The sequence below is a fragment of the Schistocerca gregaria genome, chromosome 1 (genome assembly GCF_023897955.1).
Source record: "Schistocerca gregaria isolate iqSchGreg1 chromosome 1, iqSchGreg1.2, whole genome shotgun sequence".
Taxonomy (NCBI): domain Eukaryota; kingdom Metazoa; phylum Arthropoda; class Insecta; order Orthoptera; family Acrididae; genus Schistocerca; species Schistocerca gregaria.
The window spans coordinates 719,962,677-719,984,240 of record NC_064920.1 but is presented as its reverse complement, the minus strand read 5'-3'; the positions used below and the strand labels follow the sequence as shown (position 1 = coordinate 719,984,240).

At 46.1% G+C, this 21,564-nt stretch overlaps 1 protein-coding gene across 1 annotated transcript in view; it reads right to left on the bottom strand.

Annotated features, from left to right (window-relative positions):
- LOC126266671 (uncharacterized) overlaps window positions 1-21,564 on the bottom strand; it is a 175,659-nt gene that overhangs the window by 20,382 nt on the left and 133,713 nt on the right. Inside the window, exons 4-6 of the mRNA XM_049971095.1 lie at window positions 15,628-15,776; window positions 9,721-9,808; window positions 4,234-4,407 (exon numbers count right to left, since the gene is read on the bottom strand). Coding sequence (XP_049827052.1) covers window positions 4,234-4,407; window positions 9,721-9,808; window positions 15,628-15,776 — 411 coding nt within the window. The remainder of the gene's footprint in view (window positions 1-4,233; window positions 4,408-9,720; window positions 9,809-15,627; window positions 15,777-21,564) is intronic.

The following is a 21,564-nucleotide window of genomic DNA, read 5'->3' as shown; positions in this document are numbered from 1 at the left end:
AACTACTGATAGCCTTTGGATAGCCAGCCCTGACAAAACTCGACCTCTGGTGAGCAAGATATATGAGAGAGGCGAAATACCCTCAGACTTCAAGAAGTATATAATAATTTCAACCTCAAAGAAAGCAGGTTTTAACAGGTGTGAAAATTACCGAACTATCAGTTTAATAAGTAACGGCTGCGAAATACTAACACGAATTCTATACAGACGAATGGAAAAACTAGTAGAAGCCGACCTCGGGGAAGATCAGTTTGGATTCCGTAGAAAAGTTGGAACACGTGAGGCAATATTGACCCTACAACTTATCTTGGAAAATAAATTAAGGAATGGCAAAACTAAATATTTTGTAGCTTTAGAGAAAACTTTCGACAATGTTGACTGGAGTACTCTCTTTCAAATTCTGAAGGTGGCAGGGGTAAAATACATGAAGGTAAAGTCCGGAACCGCGCTGCTGCTACGGTTGCAGGTTCGAATCCTGCCTTGGGCATGGATGTGTGTGATGTCCTTAGGTTAGTTAGGTTTAAGTAGTTCTAAGTCTAGGAGACTGATGACCTCGGGGATGTTAAGTCCCATAATGCTTAGCGTCATTTGAACAATTTTTTGAACAGGGAGGGAAAGGCTATTTACAATTTTTACAAAACCAGATGGCAGTTATAAGAGTCGAGGAGCCTGAAAGGTATGCAATGGTTGGGAAGGGAGTGAGACAGGGTTGTAGCCTATCCACGGTGTTATTCAATCTGTACATTGAGCAAGCAGTACAGGAAACAAAAGCAAAATTTGGAGTAGAATTAAAATCCATGGAGAAGAAATATAAACTTTGAAATTTTCCAGTGACATTGTAATCCCGTCAGAAACAGCAAAGGACCTGGAAGAGCAGTTGAACGAAACAAAAGTAGCCACTTGAGAGGCGGCAGAAATGGTTTCCCGGGTATTGAATGTCAAAGGACGTCAACTTCTGCTCAGTGGTATTTAGTATCGTGATCTGTATTTAGGACATTGGGCGGTTTGCAATATCCATGGCATACAGAAATGTGTGCCCGGGGTTCCAGGTGGTAACCAGCGGCGCCTGGCCGGCAGACATGTCCGACCCTTGTGGTGTGTAGATGTGTGCACTTGGCACTCTGTGACCTGGCCAGCATACACACAAGTGTGTAGTCCAAAACGCGATTAATATATCACACTTCATTCCATTCCTCGGTGCTTACAATTATTACGTCATGGAAAGTGGTGGTGAAGACGTGAGCTCTCCCCAAGTGGTGGAGCTCTGTCTCTTGGAAACTGATTAAATAAGGAATAAGCAAACTGAATTGAACAATTGTTATATCCACAGATTAACACCCATGTGCGAACAAAAATTTTTGTTAGGTGGAGCAATGCCACCGCTTAATTTTACAAAAAGATAAACTTTCTTCGAAAACAAAATGCTTCTTATCCTACCAAAATTTTATAAGAAGCCAAATAATGTGCCACCTTATTACATTTAAATATTAGCACCTGAACTGAATGTGCGTTCCATTGTTGGGTTTTCTCTCGGCGCTTTCCGGCGGATGCCGAGGAAGCAGACGGGCGCAGAGTCCGGGGTCGTTGGCCGGCGTAGCGAAGACGTGGCACCTTGACGTTCTGGCTGCGTCGACGTATCGTCTGGGGAGGCAGTCCGCGGCGGGTCTAGCGACGCCTGTGTCCATTTCGTCCGGCTATTTAACACGGCGGATCCAGTCTCCCTCCACTGATTCCGGAGTGATGATTGGCGACCGTTGGCGATTCCTGACTTGTTGATGGTGATATCATAGTGTGACCATCCGCGCCGGAAAAATTCTCGTGCGCGTGCGTAGTTCGCGGCTGATTGAATGTTTGGCGGGAACGCCTCTAGCGCCGGCTGGGGGAACGTATCAGGACTAAGTTGCAGGCGCCGCTTAACTCTGCCACGGTAGCCGACCGTTGCGTTTGTGTAGTTGTGCGGGCCACGGCAACAATATATCGTTATGACAAGTGACATGAATTGAATTTCGTATCAGGCGATCCTTCATCACCAGCAGCTCATCACAGACTCTTTTTCTTGCCAATTTCAAGGTGGGTAAGAGAAGGGGGAAAGTAGTGGAGAGGAATGGAAGGCTGGGGGATTTCCCAGAGGGGGAAGAGGTAGTTAATCGATCAATTTAATTAATTAATTGAGTAATTAGATATAAAAAGTGTGTTCATATTGGTGAGGGGAAGGGGGGGAGGCGTAGTGTTGCGGATTTCCCAGAATGATGGGGGAGGGGGAGGGGTGGGGCTGGGGGTTTCTCAGAAGCAGCGCTTGTCCCAAGGCGGCCATAAATCAACCACCAGGGTGTCATAAACCACTTAGCAAAACAATAGCTTAAGGGGAGGGGTGCTTTAATTGATAAATTTAATTAATTAGAACAATAATTTGAGATCAAAAGTGTGGGGCACCCGCTTTATCCCGCTACTTCCAGACTGCTCGACTTGAATCCCATCGAACATCTACGAGGTGCATTCAAGTTCTAAGGCCTCCGATTTTTTTTCTCCGGACTGGAAAGAGATAGAAACATGCGTATTGTTTTAAAATGAGGCCGCATTCATTGTCAATACGTCCCAGAGATGGCAGCACTATACGGCAGATGGAATTTTACCGCCAGCGGCGAGAATGAGAACTGTTTTAAATACTTAAAATGGCGACGTTTTCCTTACTTGAACAGCGTGCAATCATTCGTTTTCTGAATTTGCGTAGTGTGAAACCAACTGAAATTCATCGACAGTTGAAGGAGACATGTGGTGATGGAGTTATGGATGTGTCGAAAATGCGTTCGTGGGTGCGACAGTTTAATGAAGGCAGAACATCGTGTGACAACAAACCGAAACAACCTCGGGCTTGCACAAGCCGGTCTGACGACATGATCGAGAAAGTGGAGAGAATTGTTTTGGGGGATCGCCGAATGACTGTTGAACAGATCGCCTCCAGAGTTGGCATTTCTGTGGGTTCTGTGCACACAATCCTGCATGACGACCTGAAAATGCGGAAAGTGTCATCCAGATGGGTGCCACGAATGCTGACAGACGACCACATGGCTGTCCGTGTGGCATGTTGCCAAGCAATGTTGACGCGCAACGACAGCATGAATGGGACTTTCTTTTCGTCGGTTGTGACAATGGATGAGACGTGGATGCCATTTTTCAATCCAGAAACAAAGCGCCAGTCAGCTCAATGGAAGCACACAAATTCACCGCCACCAAAAAAATTTCGGGTAACCGCCAGTGCTTAAAAAAATGGTGTCCATGTTCTGGGACAGCGAGGGCGTAATCCTTACCCATTGCGTTCCAAAGGGCACTACGGTAACAGGTGCATCCTACGAAAATGTTTTGAAGAACAAATTCCTTCCTGCACTGCAACAAAAACGTCCGGGAAGGGCTGCGCGTGTGCTGCTTCACCAAGACAACGCACCCGCACATCGAGCTAACGTTACGCAACAGTTTCTTCGTGATAACAACTTTGAAGTGATTCCTCATGCTCCCTACTCACCTGATCTGGCTCCTAGTGACTTTTGGCTTTTTCCAACAATGAAAGACACTCTCTGTGGCCGCACATTCAACAGCCGTGCTGCTATTGCCTCAGCGATTTTCCAGTGGTCAAAACAGACTCCTAAAGAAGCCTTCTCCGCTGCCATGGAATCATGGCGTCAGCGTTGTGAAAAATGTGTCCGTCTGCAGGGCGATTACGTCGAGAAGTAACGCCAGTTTTATCGATTTCGGGTGAGCTGTTAATTAGAAAAAAAAAAATCGGAGGCCTTAGAACTTGAATGCACCTCGTATAGGACGTATTCGAGAGGTCAGTTTTTGCACAACATACTGTACTGGCAGCATTTTCGCGATTACGGACGGGTATAGAGGCAGCATGGCTCAATATATCTGCAGAGGACTTACAATGACGTTGAGTCCTTGCCATGTGGAGTTGTTACATTATGCGGAATAAAGTAGGTCTGACACGATATTAGGAGGTATTACATGACTTTTACGTACTCAGTATATGTGAGCCTTTGACGATGACAGCTACTCGTCCTGGTGAAACATCAGAAAAATGATAGAACAAACGCCGAAGATCCCGGGACCAATTGCAACAAGTAATACATCAGTAAGTGGCCACAAAAGCCTCAACAATTCTGTTGCGTTATATGCGTTTACCAGTGGGGGTTTCTATGCCAGTAAGAGTGCGTGGTGTGGTGGAGTCTGGCGTACCTGGTAGAGAGCGACGTAGGCGGCGAGGAAGAGCCCCAGCGAGTTGTCGCCGCACAGGGCGCTCACCAGCAGGGCCGCCAGCCCGCGCCCGGGGCCTGCAGGCCGCCTCCACTGCGCCAGCAGGTGGCGAGCCGCCTGCAGCGCCACGCCCGCCGCCAGGTACTTCGCCGCCAGCTGCGACACATGCCAACTGCCCTCAGCCTGCGTCTCACACGGGAATGCCAAATATTTTCACATGTGATTTACAGGGTTGCGAAGAATGCCATAAGAAGCATTTGAAAAGTACTTACGTGTCTGAGGTAAACCTTCTTTGTTTTTCGATATAGTCTCCTTTTAGACGTATACACTTTGTCCAACGCTGTTCTAATTTGTCGATCCCTTCCGAATAATAGGAATTGTCCAAGTCTGCGAAATAGCTATTAGTTGGCGCAATCGCCTCCTCGTTTAAATAAAATTTTTGTCCCGCCAGCCATTTCTTCAAATTGGGGAACAAATAGTGGTCCGAGGAGCCACATCTGGAGAACAAGCGGGATGTGAAACGAGTTGGAATCCTATTTCCATTAATTTTGCGACCACAACTGCTGAGGTGTGTGCTGGTGCACTGTCGTGATAGAAAAGGACTTTTTCTTGCAGCCCAATCGCCGGCATTTTTCTTGCAGCTCGGTTTTCAGAAGTTCCAATAACGATGAATAATATGCACCTGTAATAGTTTTACCATTTTCCAGATAGTTCATGAGGATTATCCCTTGCGAATCCCAAAAGACAGTCGCCATAACCTTTTCAGCTGAAGGACTGGTCTTCGCCTATTTTTGATGCAGATTCTCCTTTGGTAAACCATTGTTTAGATTGTTGTTTGGTCTCAGGAGCATAGTAATGTATCCATGTTTCATCCACAATGACGAAAGGACGCTTAAAGTCCTGCAGATTCTTCCTAAATAGCTGCAAACCATCCTTGCAACACTTCACACGATTCTGTTTTTCGTCAAGCGTGAACAACAGCGGAATCCATCTCGTTGATACCTTTCTCATGTCTAAATGTTTATACAAAATATTATGTACCCGTTCATTCGAGATGGCCACAGCACTAGCAATATCACTTTCCTTAATTCTTCTGTCATCCATTATCATATCATGGATTTTATCAATGAGTCATAACCTCCATAGGGCGTCCAGAACGTTCAGCATCACTTGTACCCATATGGCCACTCCAAAAATTTTGAAACCACTCATAAACTGTTCTAGCCGGAGGTGCAGAGTCCCCGTAATGTTTATCAAGCTTCTCTTTAGTCTCCTGAGGCGTTTTGCCTTTCGTAAAGTAATGTTCAATCACCACACGAAATTCTTCTTCGTCCATTTTTTGACAATCACCCGACTTCTTGATTCACACGAATTCCGAACACAAAGAAATAGACCAATATGGCTGAAACTTGGTGTGCGTTCTTTCCAAAGATACTACTAATGAAACATGATCTCGATACGTGCCGGTGGTGCCATCTCTGGAACTTTGCACGGACTTTTCAAACGCCCCTCGTACTAGCGAAACTGAGCAACTACAGCTGGTCCACGGACCTGGTAGACCGACGAGCAAGTCGGAGTCTGCGTTGGTGCTCTCCCTCTTATATTATCCGGTAACATCGTAGAAGAAAACGAGCATGTGGAGGCAGCGATCGTTTGATCGGATCACAATTGATCGGCGGCTGCGCTTTACTGGCAAATGAGTCGGAGTTTCCACTGCATTACACCTTCCAGTTACGTTCAGTACTATCATAGAAGGCGATAAGAAGCTGGATGAGGCGATCATTGGTAAAAGACAGAGGACAGACATTGAGATGCTGTGTTTCAGTAAACTTCATGTATCAAACTAAAATCCACTGAAAAATCTGAAATTATAAGGACAACATTGTGGCCAGTACTTGATGGAGAGAGGTGTGCTCGACTCCATGCCCCTCTGTACCGCATCCAAGGGCACCACTGGCGGAGGATGACACGGCGATCGGTCGGTAGCGACAGGCAAGCGAGCGCCTCTGTACGGGGATGACGTTACTTACCTTTAGGACCAGCAATATTTAGTCCTGTCGACAGACACATACACTACCTGTCTGAATGTATCCGAACTCCCCTATTTAATGAGGAATAGACCTCTGCATGTCACTGGAGGCGGGGAGTACTGCGCTTCCAGCAGAGAAGCAATAACAGCGGAATGGAGCGGTTAGAAGAGATCAGTGACTCCCAACGTGGACTATCATTGGATGTCAACATGAATAACAGATCCATCAGAGACATTTAAATTCTTGCATAGATGCTCAGCCAGATTGTTGGTGATTTGGTTGTGAAGGGGAAACTCGAAGGAAAAACCATAGCTAAACCAAGAACAAGCTCATCTCATTTAATGACACTCAGGGACAGTTCAGCATTGTGGAGGACGGCTGTAAATATTCCATGATATTAGCGGAAGGAACCACTTGTGAGTTCCAAAGTGCTACAGCAGTCCAGCTAGGACAGTGACTGTACATAGGGAGTTAAAAAGAATCGCATACAGTGGACGAGCAGCTGCTCACATTTCTGTAGTCAATGCTAAGCAAAACTGAGGGGTGTAAAGAGATGCACCACTGGGCGGAAAATGACTGCAAACGAGTGATTTGGAGTGACGAATTACGCTACATTCTCTGGCAGACCCATGGAAGGTTCTAAGTGAGGCAAACGTCAGAAGAAAGTTAACTGCCATCACGTGTAAAGCGAACAGTGAAGTACGGAGGAGGTGGTACTACGGTAAGGTGGTGTTTTTCGTGGTTAGTGCACTGCCTTCATAGGGTGCTTATAAAACGCTAAAAGTGGTAATATATGAATATATTTTACAGCACTGTGTACTGCGTTACAGTAGAGAAATACACTCCTGGAAATGGAAAAAAGAACACATTGACACCGGTGTGTCAGACCCACCATACTTGCTCCGGACATTGCGAGAGGGCTGTACAAGCAATGATCACATGCACGGCACAGCGGACACACCAGGAACCGCGGTGATGGCCGTCGAATGGCGCTAGCTGCGCAGCATTTGTGCACCGCCGCCGTCAGTGTCAGCCAGTTTGCCGTGGCATACGGAGCTCCATCGCAGTCTTTAACACTGGTAGCATGCCGCGACAGCGTGGACGTGAACCGTACGTGCAGTTGACGGACTTTGAGCGAGGGCGTATAGTGGGCATGCGGGAGGCCGGGTGAACGTACCGCCGAATTGCTCAACACGTGGGGCGTGAGGTCTCCACAGTACTTCGATGTTGTCGCCAGTGGTCGGCGGAAGGTGCACGTGCCCGTCGACCTGGGACCGGACTGCAGCGACGCACGGATGCACGCCAAGACCGTAGGATCCTACGCAGTGCCCTAGGGGACCGCACCGCCACTTCCCAGCAAATTAGGGACACTGTTGCTCCTGGGGTATCGGCGAGGACCATTCGCAACCGTCTCCATGAAGCTGGGCTACGGTCCCGCACACCCTTAGGCCGTCTTCCGCTCACGCCCCAACATCGTGCAGCCCGCCTCCAGTGGTGTCGCGACAGGCGTGATTGGAGGGACGAATGGAAACGTGTCGTCTTCAGCGATGAGAGTCGCTTCTGCCTTGGTGCCAATGATGGTCGTATGCGTGTTTGGCGCCGTGCAGGTGAGCGCCACAACCAGGACTGCATACGACCGAGGCACACAGGGCCAACACCCGGCATCATGGTGTGGGGAGCGATCTCCTACACTGGCCGTACACCTCTGGTGATCGTCGAGGGGACACTGAATAGTGCACGGTACATCCAAACCGTCATCGAACCCATCGTTCTACCATTCCTACACCGGCAAGGGAACTTGCTGTTCCAACAGGACAATGCACGTCCGCATGTATCCCGTGCCACCCAAAGTGCTGTAGAAGGTGTAAGTCAACTACCTTGGCCAGCAAGATCTCCGGATCTGTCCCCCATTGAGAAAGTTTGGGACTGGATGAAGCGTCGTCTCACGCGGTCTGCACGTCCAGCACGAACGCTGGTCCAACTGAGGCGCCAGGTGGAAATGGCATGGCAAGCCGTTCCACAGGACTACATCCAGCATCTCTACGATCGTCTCCATGGGAGAATAGCAGCCTGCATTGCTGCGAAAGGTGGATATACACTGTACTAGTGCCGACATTGTTCATGCTCTGTTGCCTGTGTCTATGTGCCTGTGGTTCTGTCAGTGTGATCATGCGATGTATCTGACCCCAGGAATGTGTCAATAAAGTTTCCCCTTCCTGGGACAATTAATTCACGGTGTTCTTATTTCAATTTCCAGGAGTGTATTTCGAAGGCGATGATTGTAACAGCGTGACAATGCATGCTGTCATAAAGTAGCATCTGTGTGATAATGGTTTGTGGACAACAACACTCATGAAATGCTTTGCGCTACCCAAAGCCCCGAAATGAACCAAATCGAACACCTTGCGGATGAGTGAGAATGTCGACTTCGCTCCAGCGTCCAACATCACCAGATTCTCTGGTTTTCGTTGTTTAGGAAGAATGGGCTGCCATTCCTCGATAGACACTCACACACCTCATTGAAACTGTCCCCAGCAGTGTTTAAGCCGTCTTAAAAGCGAAGAGTGGAAACACCCCGTAGTAACGTCCACAAATGGGTGTCTGGATACTTTTTATCAGGTGTTGTATAAACGTACACGACACTATCCTACCTTTCCGAACTATTAGTTTTTATTCTGGGGGAGGAGAAAGATATATACTGGGAAAGACTAGAAAGGAAGGCTAGGTCGCTCAAGCCTGACTACGAGAGGAACGCAGCTGCTGTGAAGATGAAAGAATATAAATATCAATTTTTTCACGAGTCAGACAGAGGAGAAGTAAGATCATTGAAAGCTATAGAGATTCGTGTATTATTTTTACATAGAAGCTTCAACTGAGAATAATATTTCGTCTCGTACGCCATATGCTCATATTTTCAATGCACTTTTACTATGTAATTTCCTCTTAGTTTTATGTTAGATAGGAAAAAGTCAGCTGTGTATTTCTCCACAGAGGAGTGAATGAGGCACTGTGGAATTAAAGTATGTGTAGATCAGGAGTATTTGGATATATGCCAAAGTTCATTTAATTTATGCTGCTCCGACAATATTTACAGCACGGAATAGATATTAATTTGTGAATGAGTTTTTTTACTAATTAAGAATTGCCTCTGTCTGATACAGTGCCAAATTATGACATCAAACACAAAAAGAGCAGCAGAACGCACGAAGAGGTACCATTCCGAAAATAACTAACTGATGGCTGACACCTGGGAAAAAAATCACGTATGGATTTGCATGCTTTTTGTGTATGGCACACGATAGAAGCGCCTTATAACGTGAAACGCCCCTTCTAAGCAGCGGAGAATTGTGCTACAAAAGAGCTGTACGGACTGCACTCCCACGAAGTAGGCGAGAATTTCTAAAAATGTAGGAGACACAGTGAGAACGCAGGGACGTACCGTGAGGCCGTGGTTCCAGCAGGTTCCCTGGTGCGAGCAGCCCTTATTGCTCTCGATGTCGCCTGAGCGCCGAGACGGCCTGAAGAACCTGCGGCAAGGACACATACACACAATCGCTGGAGCATCGACAACCGAGAATGAACTGCTCCTATATATATATACCAGTAAATTCTAGTAGATTTACTGTCGTGTTAGCTCCAGACGCTAAACTGTAACCTTCTTGATCATTCTGACGTTAAATCTTGACAAAGCTAGTAACCAGATATAAGTCGCTCTTCTTCATCTACTTCCACTTCACTACCATATCATTGCATACGCATGTGTAGAGGACAATTAATTAACATTCATATCGAGTTAAAACTTTGTATACTTCAAACTGAAGCGAATGCAGTGATGTGTTTCCTTCAGTTTAGAAATCGAGTTGAACTCACGATGGCTTAAGTCAGGGGTAGGTGGTATAGCACTTAGCAGCCGCATCAGTCAAACAACTTCCACTGTACATGCTTGAGCATTGTCCTGCAAAATGACGGTCAGGTCCTGCATAAAGTGTCATCACTTCTGTCTCTAAGCTGGTCTTAGATTGTGTGCCAAAAATGAGCAGCATAGAGACAGGAGTGATAACACTTTCTTCAGGACCTGACTATCATTTTGCAGGTCAATGCTCAAGCACGTTCAGTGGAAGCTGTTACTGATTGGTGTGACTGATGGGGCTGTTAAGTGCTGTACCACCTACTGCACTCCCCTGATTTAAGCCCTCGTGAGTTCAACTCGATTTCTAAACTGAAGGAAACAAATCACGGCATTCGCTTCAGAACTGCTACAAATTTGTCGTGCAGTAGAGTGCGCCGCTCGAACTGTCAATACAACTGGCAGTGCTAACAGCATCCTACGACTTCCACATCGCTGACAACGGGTTATACACAATGCTGGTGACTACTCTGAAGGTTAATAAAACTTTGAAACACGTAGCTATTTTGTACGAGCTGTAAATAAATAGTTGCCACTATTAAAGTTCCAACCCTCGTATGAACTATATGTTTCATGGGTATATTGTGAAACATGTACTGTACGTACTTTTATCAGCAGTATGTCTAACCTTAAAGGTTATACATACTGCTGACGAAGTGGACACAGTTGCAATCAGCAGCATGTCCGATTGTTGTACATAAAGATTAGATATACCGCTCATAAAAATACGTACATTACATGTTTCACTGTACAACGATGAATAATTTGGGTTAAAAATAAACTAAAAATTACTTACGTGGTGAAAAAATAGAAGTAGTCAACATTAAAAAAAAGAATAAAAATGACATTAGCCTCTATGGCGCATTTCAGCCTTCGTCACACACACCATCTGTACAGAGAATAAAACACATTACCACAGTAGAAGAACACATCATTAGCCAAACAGATAGGTGCAACACTCCTAAATAATTTTATCGGAATGTTACAAAATGGATTTCTCATGAAACGAGACCTGTGCTTACTGCATCGGGCTGGCCCGCACTGACTGCTCCCGCCATGCAGCCTCAGTACTCAGTCGCTCCTGTAGTAGTAGCTGTTCTTCGTGTTTGAATGACCCTGTTAACACGTATAGATAAAACGAATATTGCAATAGGCCAACCTGGGACCGTTCTGTCGAATGGGGGCGTAAAATTCCGCTGTAAAAATGATTTTGTTAGTAACAGCGAACAAACCGACGCTTCTGTCGATATTGAGCGTCGCATGGAAGACGCGATGAGTGGTATTTGTCCGGGCTGCGAATGAAATAACAAAATTGCAAATGCCTGCCAATACACGAGAGAAAATGCACTTGATGCCTTTTAGCAGAGACATCCTTCGTATGCGGTGTCGCAGAAATGTCGCGACAAACTTTGAGAGGTTGAGGGCGGTGTCTTGAGGAACAAAAAATTGAGGATAGCAAGCCATGTCCAGGAACGTCGTCTGACGACGCTACAGAGCGTCTCGAAATGTTGTTCGTTATTTAGTGATCGCGACTGACTGCCACGGTCGACAGTGGAACACGTGGAGCTAGGTGCTGCGTAGGAAAGCCTTGTCTGCTGTGAGTGCGATGCTCAGTTGCCTTTTTAGACGACGGTTCCGGGCACAGCATCTGCAGTTTAATTTTCTCGTGTGTACTGGAAAGTGTTGGCGATTTTAAATGCTTCCAGGAGAAAATTAAATTGTGAATGGAAACCAGTGTCTGAAACGATCATCCACAGAGGCAGCAGTGTATCACATCCACATGAGACAAGGTGTCTGCATGCAGCAGCTAGTTTCATCTTCTCCACTGACGATCGTGGCAATCCGTCGCGATCACTGAGTAACAAACAGCATTGCGAAACGTTCCGCCATTGATCCATCGGCGCAAAAAATCACGCATGCAGTCGAAGGGGCTGCCTAATGGCACGCTATACGGTCATTGAATGACGTTTATGGACACGGGTTCCTTCCCTCGCTCTACTCCTCAAGACACCTTTCACAGCCTCTGGAAGTTTGTCGCCACATTTATGGGAAAGCTACAGCCACTTAAAAACGGGCTAAGATCGGAATTTCAATAGCGTATCTTGTTAAATAAATGTCCATTAGTCGTGGTCAAGCGGTTAGCGTCGCTGCCTCTAGATCACGGGGACCCAGGTGTTTTTCCCGGCTGATTCGGAAATTTCCTTCGCGGGGGGCTGATTATTTGTGTTGGCCTAATCATTTCATCTCATCTTCACCAAAAAGACTTGCACTAGGTGGCCACATAACCGCAGACTGGGGCTCCTGGCCCATAATGCCACATCATCATTTCTTTCGTAAGCACATACCGTATTTACACGAATCTAGTGCGCATTTTTTTTACCATACGAAGTACTCAAAATTGGAGTGCGCATAAGATTCTATGGCGCATTAGATTCCAGTACAGAATCGTTCTCCGGTATTTCTTACCGTATGTGATCTGAAGTAGCGAAACATTTATTGAACTCAAGCAAGAAAATATAGGTATAGTATCTGTGAATTAAAAAAGGAAGACGTAAATTGTGTAAGAGGTTATCGAGTTAAAAGAGCTGGTGTATGTATCTAGTTCTGAATTCCGTTCGTAGGCGCCAGAACCAAATCCATTACTGCCACGAGAAGCACGAGAGTTGTAGGCTCAAATAGAACGTGACTTTTTTTGTTTTCTTGTTTTTTATTTGCTCTTTGAAATATAGGTACTGTCCTGCACATTACAACGCATTGTTGTGCTTCTCAATCTCGTTTCATTAGCGTTGGCTTTCTACAGTACTTCGCATTGTGCTTCCTTTAGTAGTCACGAAATGGAAAACAAGCAGAGAAGAATATTGTATGAAGCTGCTTTCAAGCGCAAAATAATTATTTTTGCTGAAAAATATAGTAAGAGAAGGGCAAAAGGGAGTTCAATGTAGCTGAGATTAACGTTCGCTTATGGAAGAAACAGAAATTGGGATTATTTGCAACTACTGCTAATAGAAATAAATTCACTAGACCTCGCAAAGAAGACATTCTGACGTTGAAGTAAATGTTTTGATATTCGTCCGAGAAAGAAGGAAGAATGGGCAGCCTATGACCAGTGACGCCATAATAAAAAAAGCAAAAGAGGTGGCTGCAAGACTTTAAGTCTAGCCACGGATGGGTTGATCGATTTATGAAACAAACAGGCTTATCTCTACGACGTCGTACAACAATATGCCAAAAGCTTCCACAGGATTTTGAGACGAAACTTCAAGAATTTCAGCAGTATGTTATCACACTTTGGAAAGAGAAGAATTTTTCGATGGGCCAAATAAGCAACGCTGACGAGAGCCCAGTAATTACACGATTGGCGAGAAGGTTACAAAAGAAGATACCATCAATACATTTGAGTGGGAAAAACAGCGCGTAACAGTGATGCTGGCAATCACAGCTGAAGGTAGCAAACTTCCCCATTATTTAATCTTCAAGCGAAAAACGAGCCCCAAGACTCCAAAACATGAAAAGGTATTTCCTGATGACGTCATTGTTCGTAATCAAGAAAAGGAGTGGATGACTGAAAGTTTGATGCTTGGGTGTCTCCTGAACGTGTGGGAACGCCGTCCTGGTGGGCTTTGCAAGCACCATCAATTATATGTCTTGATGCATTTCGGAGTCATGTCAATGACGACGTAGAAAAGAAGGTCCAGCCCTGTATTGAAAAAAAAATGTGTGTGAAATCTTATGGGACTTAACTGCTAAGGTCATCAGTCGCTAAGCTTACACACTACTTAACCTAAATTATCCTAAGGACAAACACACACACCCATACCCGAGGGAGGACTCGAACCTCCGCCTGGACCAGCTGCACAGTCCATGATGGCAGACACCCTATCTAGTGACCTTGTTATTATTTGTGGAGGAATGACTTCTGTATTACAACCACTGGACGTTAGTATAAATAAACCTTCCATAGGTTACGTTCAGGAACAGTACAAAAAAATGGTTTTGCGAACCAAATCGTTAACTGCATCCGACAGGAAAAATGAAGCGTGCTGCACAATGCATTATTACGCACTGTGTTTCAGCTCCATGGAAACGCATCGAAGCACCAATGAACGTAAAATCATTCAAGAAATGCTGTATTTCAAATAATCTGGATGGCAGTGAAGATGATGTGCTCTAGAACGGCGCCAAGGATGGCAGGGAAGGAGGAAATTAATCGATCTCTGATGTAGACTCTTCCGAGGATTCCAGTAATGCTGACATTAGTGAATAATTATGAGTAACGAGTGTAATATACAGTTTGTTTCTTTGTATATCATGTAGGTAATCAAGTTAGGCTTCTGTTTCAATAATGAAAATATCACTTATTACCGTAAAAAGTAACTTAAAATACATTCACTATTGTTAGAAGTAAAGTTAACATTGTAAAATAAATTTCAACAATACAAAAATATCCTACCAGTGATATCCCAAAATTTCTATTTTTATTAATTTAATTTTTGAAATTAGGGCGCGCATTAAAATCGATGGGGCATTAGATTTGTGTAAATGTGGTAATACAGTCGAGGTTATTTAAAAAAAAATTCAATGATACTGTGAACCAACAACAAACACGAGGGTTGTCCAGAAAGTAAGTTTCGATCAGTCGCGAAATGGAAACCACGGAGAAAACCAGAAACGTTTTATTTGCAACAGTTAGGTGCATCTTCCACCTGCTTGTCTGCTTAGTCGCCGCTCCAGCTTCCAGTGTTGTCGTAGTGTTGTACCAACTTTCCAATATCCTCGTCATGGAAAGCAGCCGACTGTGCTTTCGGCCAGTTATCTGCACTGGTCTGCAGCTTGATGTCTGTGGAAAAATTTTGTCTCCATAGTCAGCGGTTTTTGTGAACAGAAATGAGACTCAGGGGGAGCCAATTACGGGCTGTATTGTGGGTGATCAAACACTTCTCATCGGAAACGTCGCAGGAGCGTCTTCATTGCCCCTGCAGTGTGCGGGCGAGTTTTGGCACGAAGAAGGAACTGCTCGACAGTTGTGTTATGTGGGTTGCATGACACAGGCGAAATCTCTAACCAGGCACTCATACTTGGCGGTAGACGCTATTCCCTACGCATCTTTACGTGCTCAGTGTTCACTCAAAACTGATTAGAGCGACGTGACACGATCGAAGGGCATACTAGAGACTCTGCCCAACACATCTGTGCAAAGCTTTACCGGATTTTCCCAGTGGCTTCCATTTCACTACCGATCGGAACTTACTTTCTGGACAACCCTCGTACAACTGGCACGTGTAAGGAGCTACTGTAGCTGAGCAGCAATGATCACTTTAACAGACCTCTGTGTTTTAGTATCAGAGCACTATACCAAAGACGATATACAAGCTTTGTCACAAAAAATTAATATCCGTAACATCGGGTGCAACTGGCAGAGCCGGGCAGGTGGGTGCTGACCAGAAGATGGCCGTGTCCTTGGGGTGGTCGCCGCGCCGCAGAGTCCACATGAGGGCGCCGCTGGCAGCCGTGAAGAGCAGCGTGAGGCTGGCCCGGGAGCGCACGGCCGGGCAGGGCGCGGACAGCCGCCGGAACAGCCACTCCAGCAGCTGCGGACCACCACATAAGCTCACAACCCAGCCGCGCTACACTACACATTAACCAACAAATAAACCAGCTTCTGTTCTTGTGTAACGTGGGGAGTGGTGAGGCGAGCGCAACCGTCACGAACTGATGTTTTCATAGTCCTACATAAATTAGTTGCAACTTGACCTCTAAGGTTACACGCATGGACGTTGATGTGACGAGCATCGTCTGCAAGCGGCCACCACAGCGATACACTGTCTGCGGCGATAGAAAAGCCTCATTCTCCTACTAATCGCATACTAAAAGTCTCAAATTCTCTTACGATACACACCTTTACAGTGTCCCAAAGCATGTTAAAAATCTGTTCTACAATTTAATTACGGCCAGTTATGTTAATTTTTTGGAATGGGTGAAATGTCAAATTTTCTTGATTGGCGACTCCATACAGTGCTGTGTGCACAATGACCATATATGTGAAATTAGAGAGAAGGTCAGCGTTGGCCGTAATATTGATGGTTTATTGACAGCAAAATCGATTTTCAATCACATAGTGATCATCTTCAGTGCTGTAATGTACAAATTAAACTCATTAAACTCATAGGCACTGGTGTCAAGTTATTATCAGTAATCAAAGCTTATGAAACGATCACAATAGCTTTTGTGAACTTGACACCAATGCTATGAGTTTAATTTGTACACCACAGCACTGAAGCTGATCACTATGTGACTGAAAATCGATTTTGCTGTCAATAAAAATCAATATTACGGCCAACGCTGACCTTCTCTCTAATGTCAAATTTTCTGCTGGGAAACAGCTTCGACTATATTACGTCACACATCGAAAACTTTAGAGTTGGATGAAAAATTATTTTCGCTGATTACCAAAATACTTTACTCGGCAACAGGTCTTTCCAAAATTCCAGGTCACATTGCGTTTGCTACATACAGGCACCGGAAGGCGGGTGCTATTTTCTTATTATTGCAATTCTGGTCAGTAGTGAACTCACAACTATTCTATTTCCTACAAAAAGAAAATGCACATAGGGTATAAATCTCCATAGAGCGTTTGAACACGTCTAAAATCAGTTCTGAATATTAAATGAGTTCAGAATTACCTATATCTTCCCGTACAGGAAAGCTTGCACTGATTTCCGCTGTGGGAATATGCGGCAACATGTTGGGAGCCAGCAACGTCAGGATACCGCCAGTATATTGATGGCGGAAGCAGTCCAACACGCTAGCTCTCAAATGCCAGCTACTTTAAATCAGACTTTACGTAACACTACGAATCTCCACAGGCTCGTCACATGGCAGGAAGTATGATGAACTCCTGCCCTAGGCATCGGGCAAAGAAAGAGCCACTTAATGATTAAAAGTCAAGCAGTCTGATTACAGATTTAGAACACTTTGATACCGGACAACCCATGGTATATTACTTTTTTTCTGTCAGTTTCGTTCTGAGTCCCTTTAAATGTCATTTACCATCCAACTCATTAAAAATTCTGAGAAAAATGCCACAATATTACACTACTGGCCATTAAAATTGCCACACCAAGAAGAAATGCAGATGATAAACGGGTATTCATTGGACAATTTTATTATACTAGAACTGACATGTGATTACATTTTCACGCAATTTGGGTGCATAGATCCTGAGAAATCAGTACCCAGGACCACCTTGGCCGAAATAACGGCCTTGATACGCCTGGGCATTGAGTCAAACAGAGCTTGGATGGCGTGTACAGGTACAGCTGCCCATGCAGCTTCAACACGATACCACAGTTCATCAAGAGTAGTGACTGGCGTATTGTGACGAGCGAGTTGCTCGGCCACCATTGACCAGACGTTTTCAATTGGTGAGAGATCTGCTGAATATGCTGGCCAGGGCACTGGTCGAACATTTTCTGTATCCAGAAAGGCCCGTACAGGACCTGCAACATGCGGTCGTGCATTATCCTGCTGAATTGTAGCGTTTCACAGGGATCGAGTGAAGGGTGGACCCACGGGTCGCAACACATCTGAAATGTAACGTCCGCTGTTCAAAGCGCCGTCAATGCGAACAAGAGGTGACCGAGATGTGTAACCAGTGGCACCCCATACCATCACGCCGGGTGATAGGCCAGTATGGCGATGACGAATACACGCTTCCAATGTGCGTTCATCGCGATGTCGCCAAACACGGATGCGACCATCATGATACTGTAAACAGAACCTGGATTCATCCGATAAAATGTCGTTTTGCCATTCGTGCACCAAGGTTCGTCGTTGAGTACACCATCTCAGGCACTTCTGTCTGTGATGCAGCGTCAAGTGTAACCGCAACCATTGTCTCCGAGCTGATAATCCATGCTGCTGCAAACGTCGTCGAACTGTTCGTGCAGATCGTTGTTGTCTTGCAAACGTCCCAATCTGTTGACTCAGTTATCGAGACGTGGCTGCACGATCCGTTACAGCCATGCGGATAAGATGCCTGTCATCTTGACTGCTAGTGATACGAGGCCGTTGGGACCCAACACGGCGTTCCGTATTACCCTCCTGAAACCACCGATTCGATATTCTGCTAACAGATATTGGATCTCGACTAACGCGAGCAGCAATGTCGCGATACGATAAAACCACAATCGCGATAGGCTACAATCCTACCTTTATCAAAGTCGGAAACGTGATGGTACGCATTTCTCCTCCTTATACGAGGCATCACAACAACGTTTCACCAGGCAACGCCGGTCAACTGCTGTTTGTGTATGAGAAATCGGTTGGAAACTTTCCTTATGTCAGCACGTTGTAGGTGTCACCACCGGCTCCAACCTTGTGTGAATGCTCTGAAATGCTAATCATTTGCATATCACAGCATCTTCTCCCTGTCGGTTACATTTCGCGTCTGTAGCACGTCATTTTCGTGGTGTAGCAATTTTAATGGCCAGTAGTGTACTTTACTCGGCAACGGAGTTTTCCAAATTTCCATGACACATTGGGTTTGCTAGCTACAGGCATCGGAAGACGTCAGCTTTTTCTTATTTTTGCAATTTTGTTAATAGTTAACTAACAACTATCTATTTCCTACAAAAAGGAAAGGCACATAGGCTATACAGCTCCATAGAGCTTTTGAACATGTCTAAAATCTGTTCTGAATATTGAATGAGGTCAGAATTACGTTGTTTTCTTGAAATAGCCTAAATCTTCGCGTCTAAGAAAGCTTGCACTAATTTCCGCTGTGGGAGTTTGTGGCAACACGTTGGGAGCAAGCAACGTCAGGATACCAGTAGCATATTGATGGCGGAATCAGTCCAACACGTTAGCTGTCAAATGCCAGCTACTTTAAATCAGACTTTACGTAATAAGACGAATCTCCACAGGCTCGTCACATGGCAGGAAGTTTGATGTACTCCTGCCCTAGGCCCCAGGCAAAGAAGGAGACACCTAATGATTAAAAGTCAAGCAGTTTGATTACGGATTTAGAACGCTTCGATAGCGGACAACCCACTGGTGTATTACTTTTTTTGTCACTTTCGTCCTGAGTCCCTTTAATTGTCAGTTGCCATCCAACTCATTAAAAAATTCTGAGAAAAATGCCCCTATGTTTTAATGATTCCTAAAGCATTAAAGAAACGAACCTTGCTGGCGCTCTCAGTTATTGCGAGGTAGGAAGGAGACGAGGTATTGGCGGAACTAAAGCTGTGAGGACGGACCCTGAATCGTGCTTGCGGACCTCAGTCGGTCAGTCGGTTCTCAGCCGTGTTACGAAGTGGACGTGAGCGGGGCTATGTGCGGCTCTCCGCAAGCGGGCCGTTGTTTACTTACGCGGGTACTGGCTGGTTGGCTCTGAGCACTATGGGACTCAACTGCTGTGGCCATTAGTCCCATAGAACTTACAACTACTTAAACCTAACTGACCTAAGGACATCACACACATCCATGCCCGAGGCAGGATTCGAACCTGCGACCGTAGCTGCCGCACGGCTCCGGACTGCGCGCCTAGAACCGCGAGACCACCGCGGCCGGCGCGGGTACTGGCATTGCAGTGTAAACAGATAACCTCGAACGACGATGGCGCTTTCTTGTAGAAAGGCCACTATTAAATTAACATTCCTTGCCCAGTATACAAGACCTAAGGCATACGAAGTAGAGCCTTTCCTGTATGAAATAGCTAATACACGTCGGTCCAGAGGAACGTCTCGATATACATCTTTCGATCGTATCCAGCACAGTTTACCTGAAATTTGTCGATGAAGCAACGTGCTAACGACTTATTCGCCGTTGGATATCGTTTCCACTACTCGATACAGCAACATGCAGAATTGGCGTTTAGAACATACGGATCTTCGAGCTGCCGTTCGAAGTGACGACCACACATGTCGTGAACGCTCTGCGGCCTCACAGCGAAGTACTAAGTCACGTGGAAGAAAAGTGGCATACGTTCGAGACATATCCTGTTCTGAATGGAGTGCATCAGGAGCGAATCGACTGCGTATACACATCCCATCATACGTGACGATCAACTGCGGGATTGCTCAGGGTGCGGGCAGGAAGGGCATGTTGCTCTGAATGCTTACAGAGACGCCTGTTCCAGACACCATGTGAGGCAGCGAGGAACATGGCGGACGCGGACGTTGTTCCCTTCCAGTTACCGACCCCCATGGGACTGGTCTCAGTGCCCACGACGACGCAGCCTCCATCGAAACCGTCGCCGTGCTGGACAGCAGAGACCACGGTTGTACCCCAGCCATGTGCAGAAGGAGAGCACCAGCAGATCGATTCGAGCTCGGACCTGGCGATGCGTGAGGTGCCTTCTGTTTATCACGATCCGCAGGACGCAGACACGCTTTCCCACAAGCATAAGTCGCTCAAGTGACGAAAGAAGTGGAGGCTGTCTGCAGGAAATGCTTCGCGAGATGGTGGCACATAGCAAGAGGATGAGGAAAATCCGTCTGCGGCATGCGCTGTGCACCCCCACTTCAACGGCTCCTGATTCGCTGGTGGCAACGTCAGCCCAAGGACAAAGTCACAGTGACGATGCTCAACTCACTGAGGAGCCCCCTGGCGATATTACGGCTAAGATACCAAATGAACGTCATGCGTCGCATAACGTACCACACCTCCAGCTTGGTGACTGGGCATCCGAGATGGAGACTGGAAAGAATGATGTCAGACTCGAGCGACAACCTGATGCCCGCGGCCGACGGATCGTCGGACGGACATCCTGGCTGTGCTGATCAGTAATATGCACGGTGGGGCTGACAGGGTCGGTCGGTCAGGCGACGTGGCGCATACTGGCTTAAATGACTGCAGGATACGTCATCGCAATATCCAATCGCCCAGGTGTATCGAATACGTACAGTGTCAAAGGCATTAGTCCCGCGATCAAAAGCCAGCTGTTGAAGGACATTATATCGTGTTTCTTCAAGAGGTACGGCCTATTCTTTGCCTGGATGTTTATGGATGTGCGTCTTACGTCAACCCAACTTCTGACGGCGGTAGTGGTTCGGCCACATTACTACGCAATGGCATCGAACCAACGGATATTCAGTATTTGCCATCAGCGAGAGGCATTGCGCTCACGATTGGCACAGTCCGCCTTATGAATCTGTATGCTGCGTCTGGTACTGAGAAGCGTCGAGAGCGAACACTATTACTCCACTGAGGTAGCGTCATTGTTTCAAGGCCCTGCAAAGCACTTCATGGTGGGCAGGGACTTAAACAGCGTCTTACACCCTGAGGATCAGATCCCTCACCATGTCCCACGTCCAGCCCTTCAAGCTATGGTCCGGAATCTCGCTTTGCATGATACACGGACACTCACCCATGGTGACC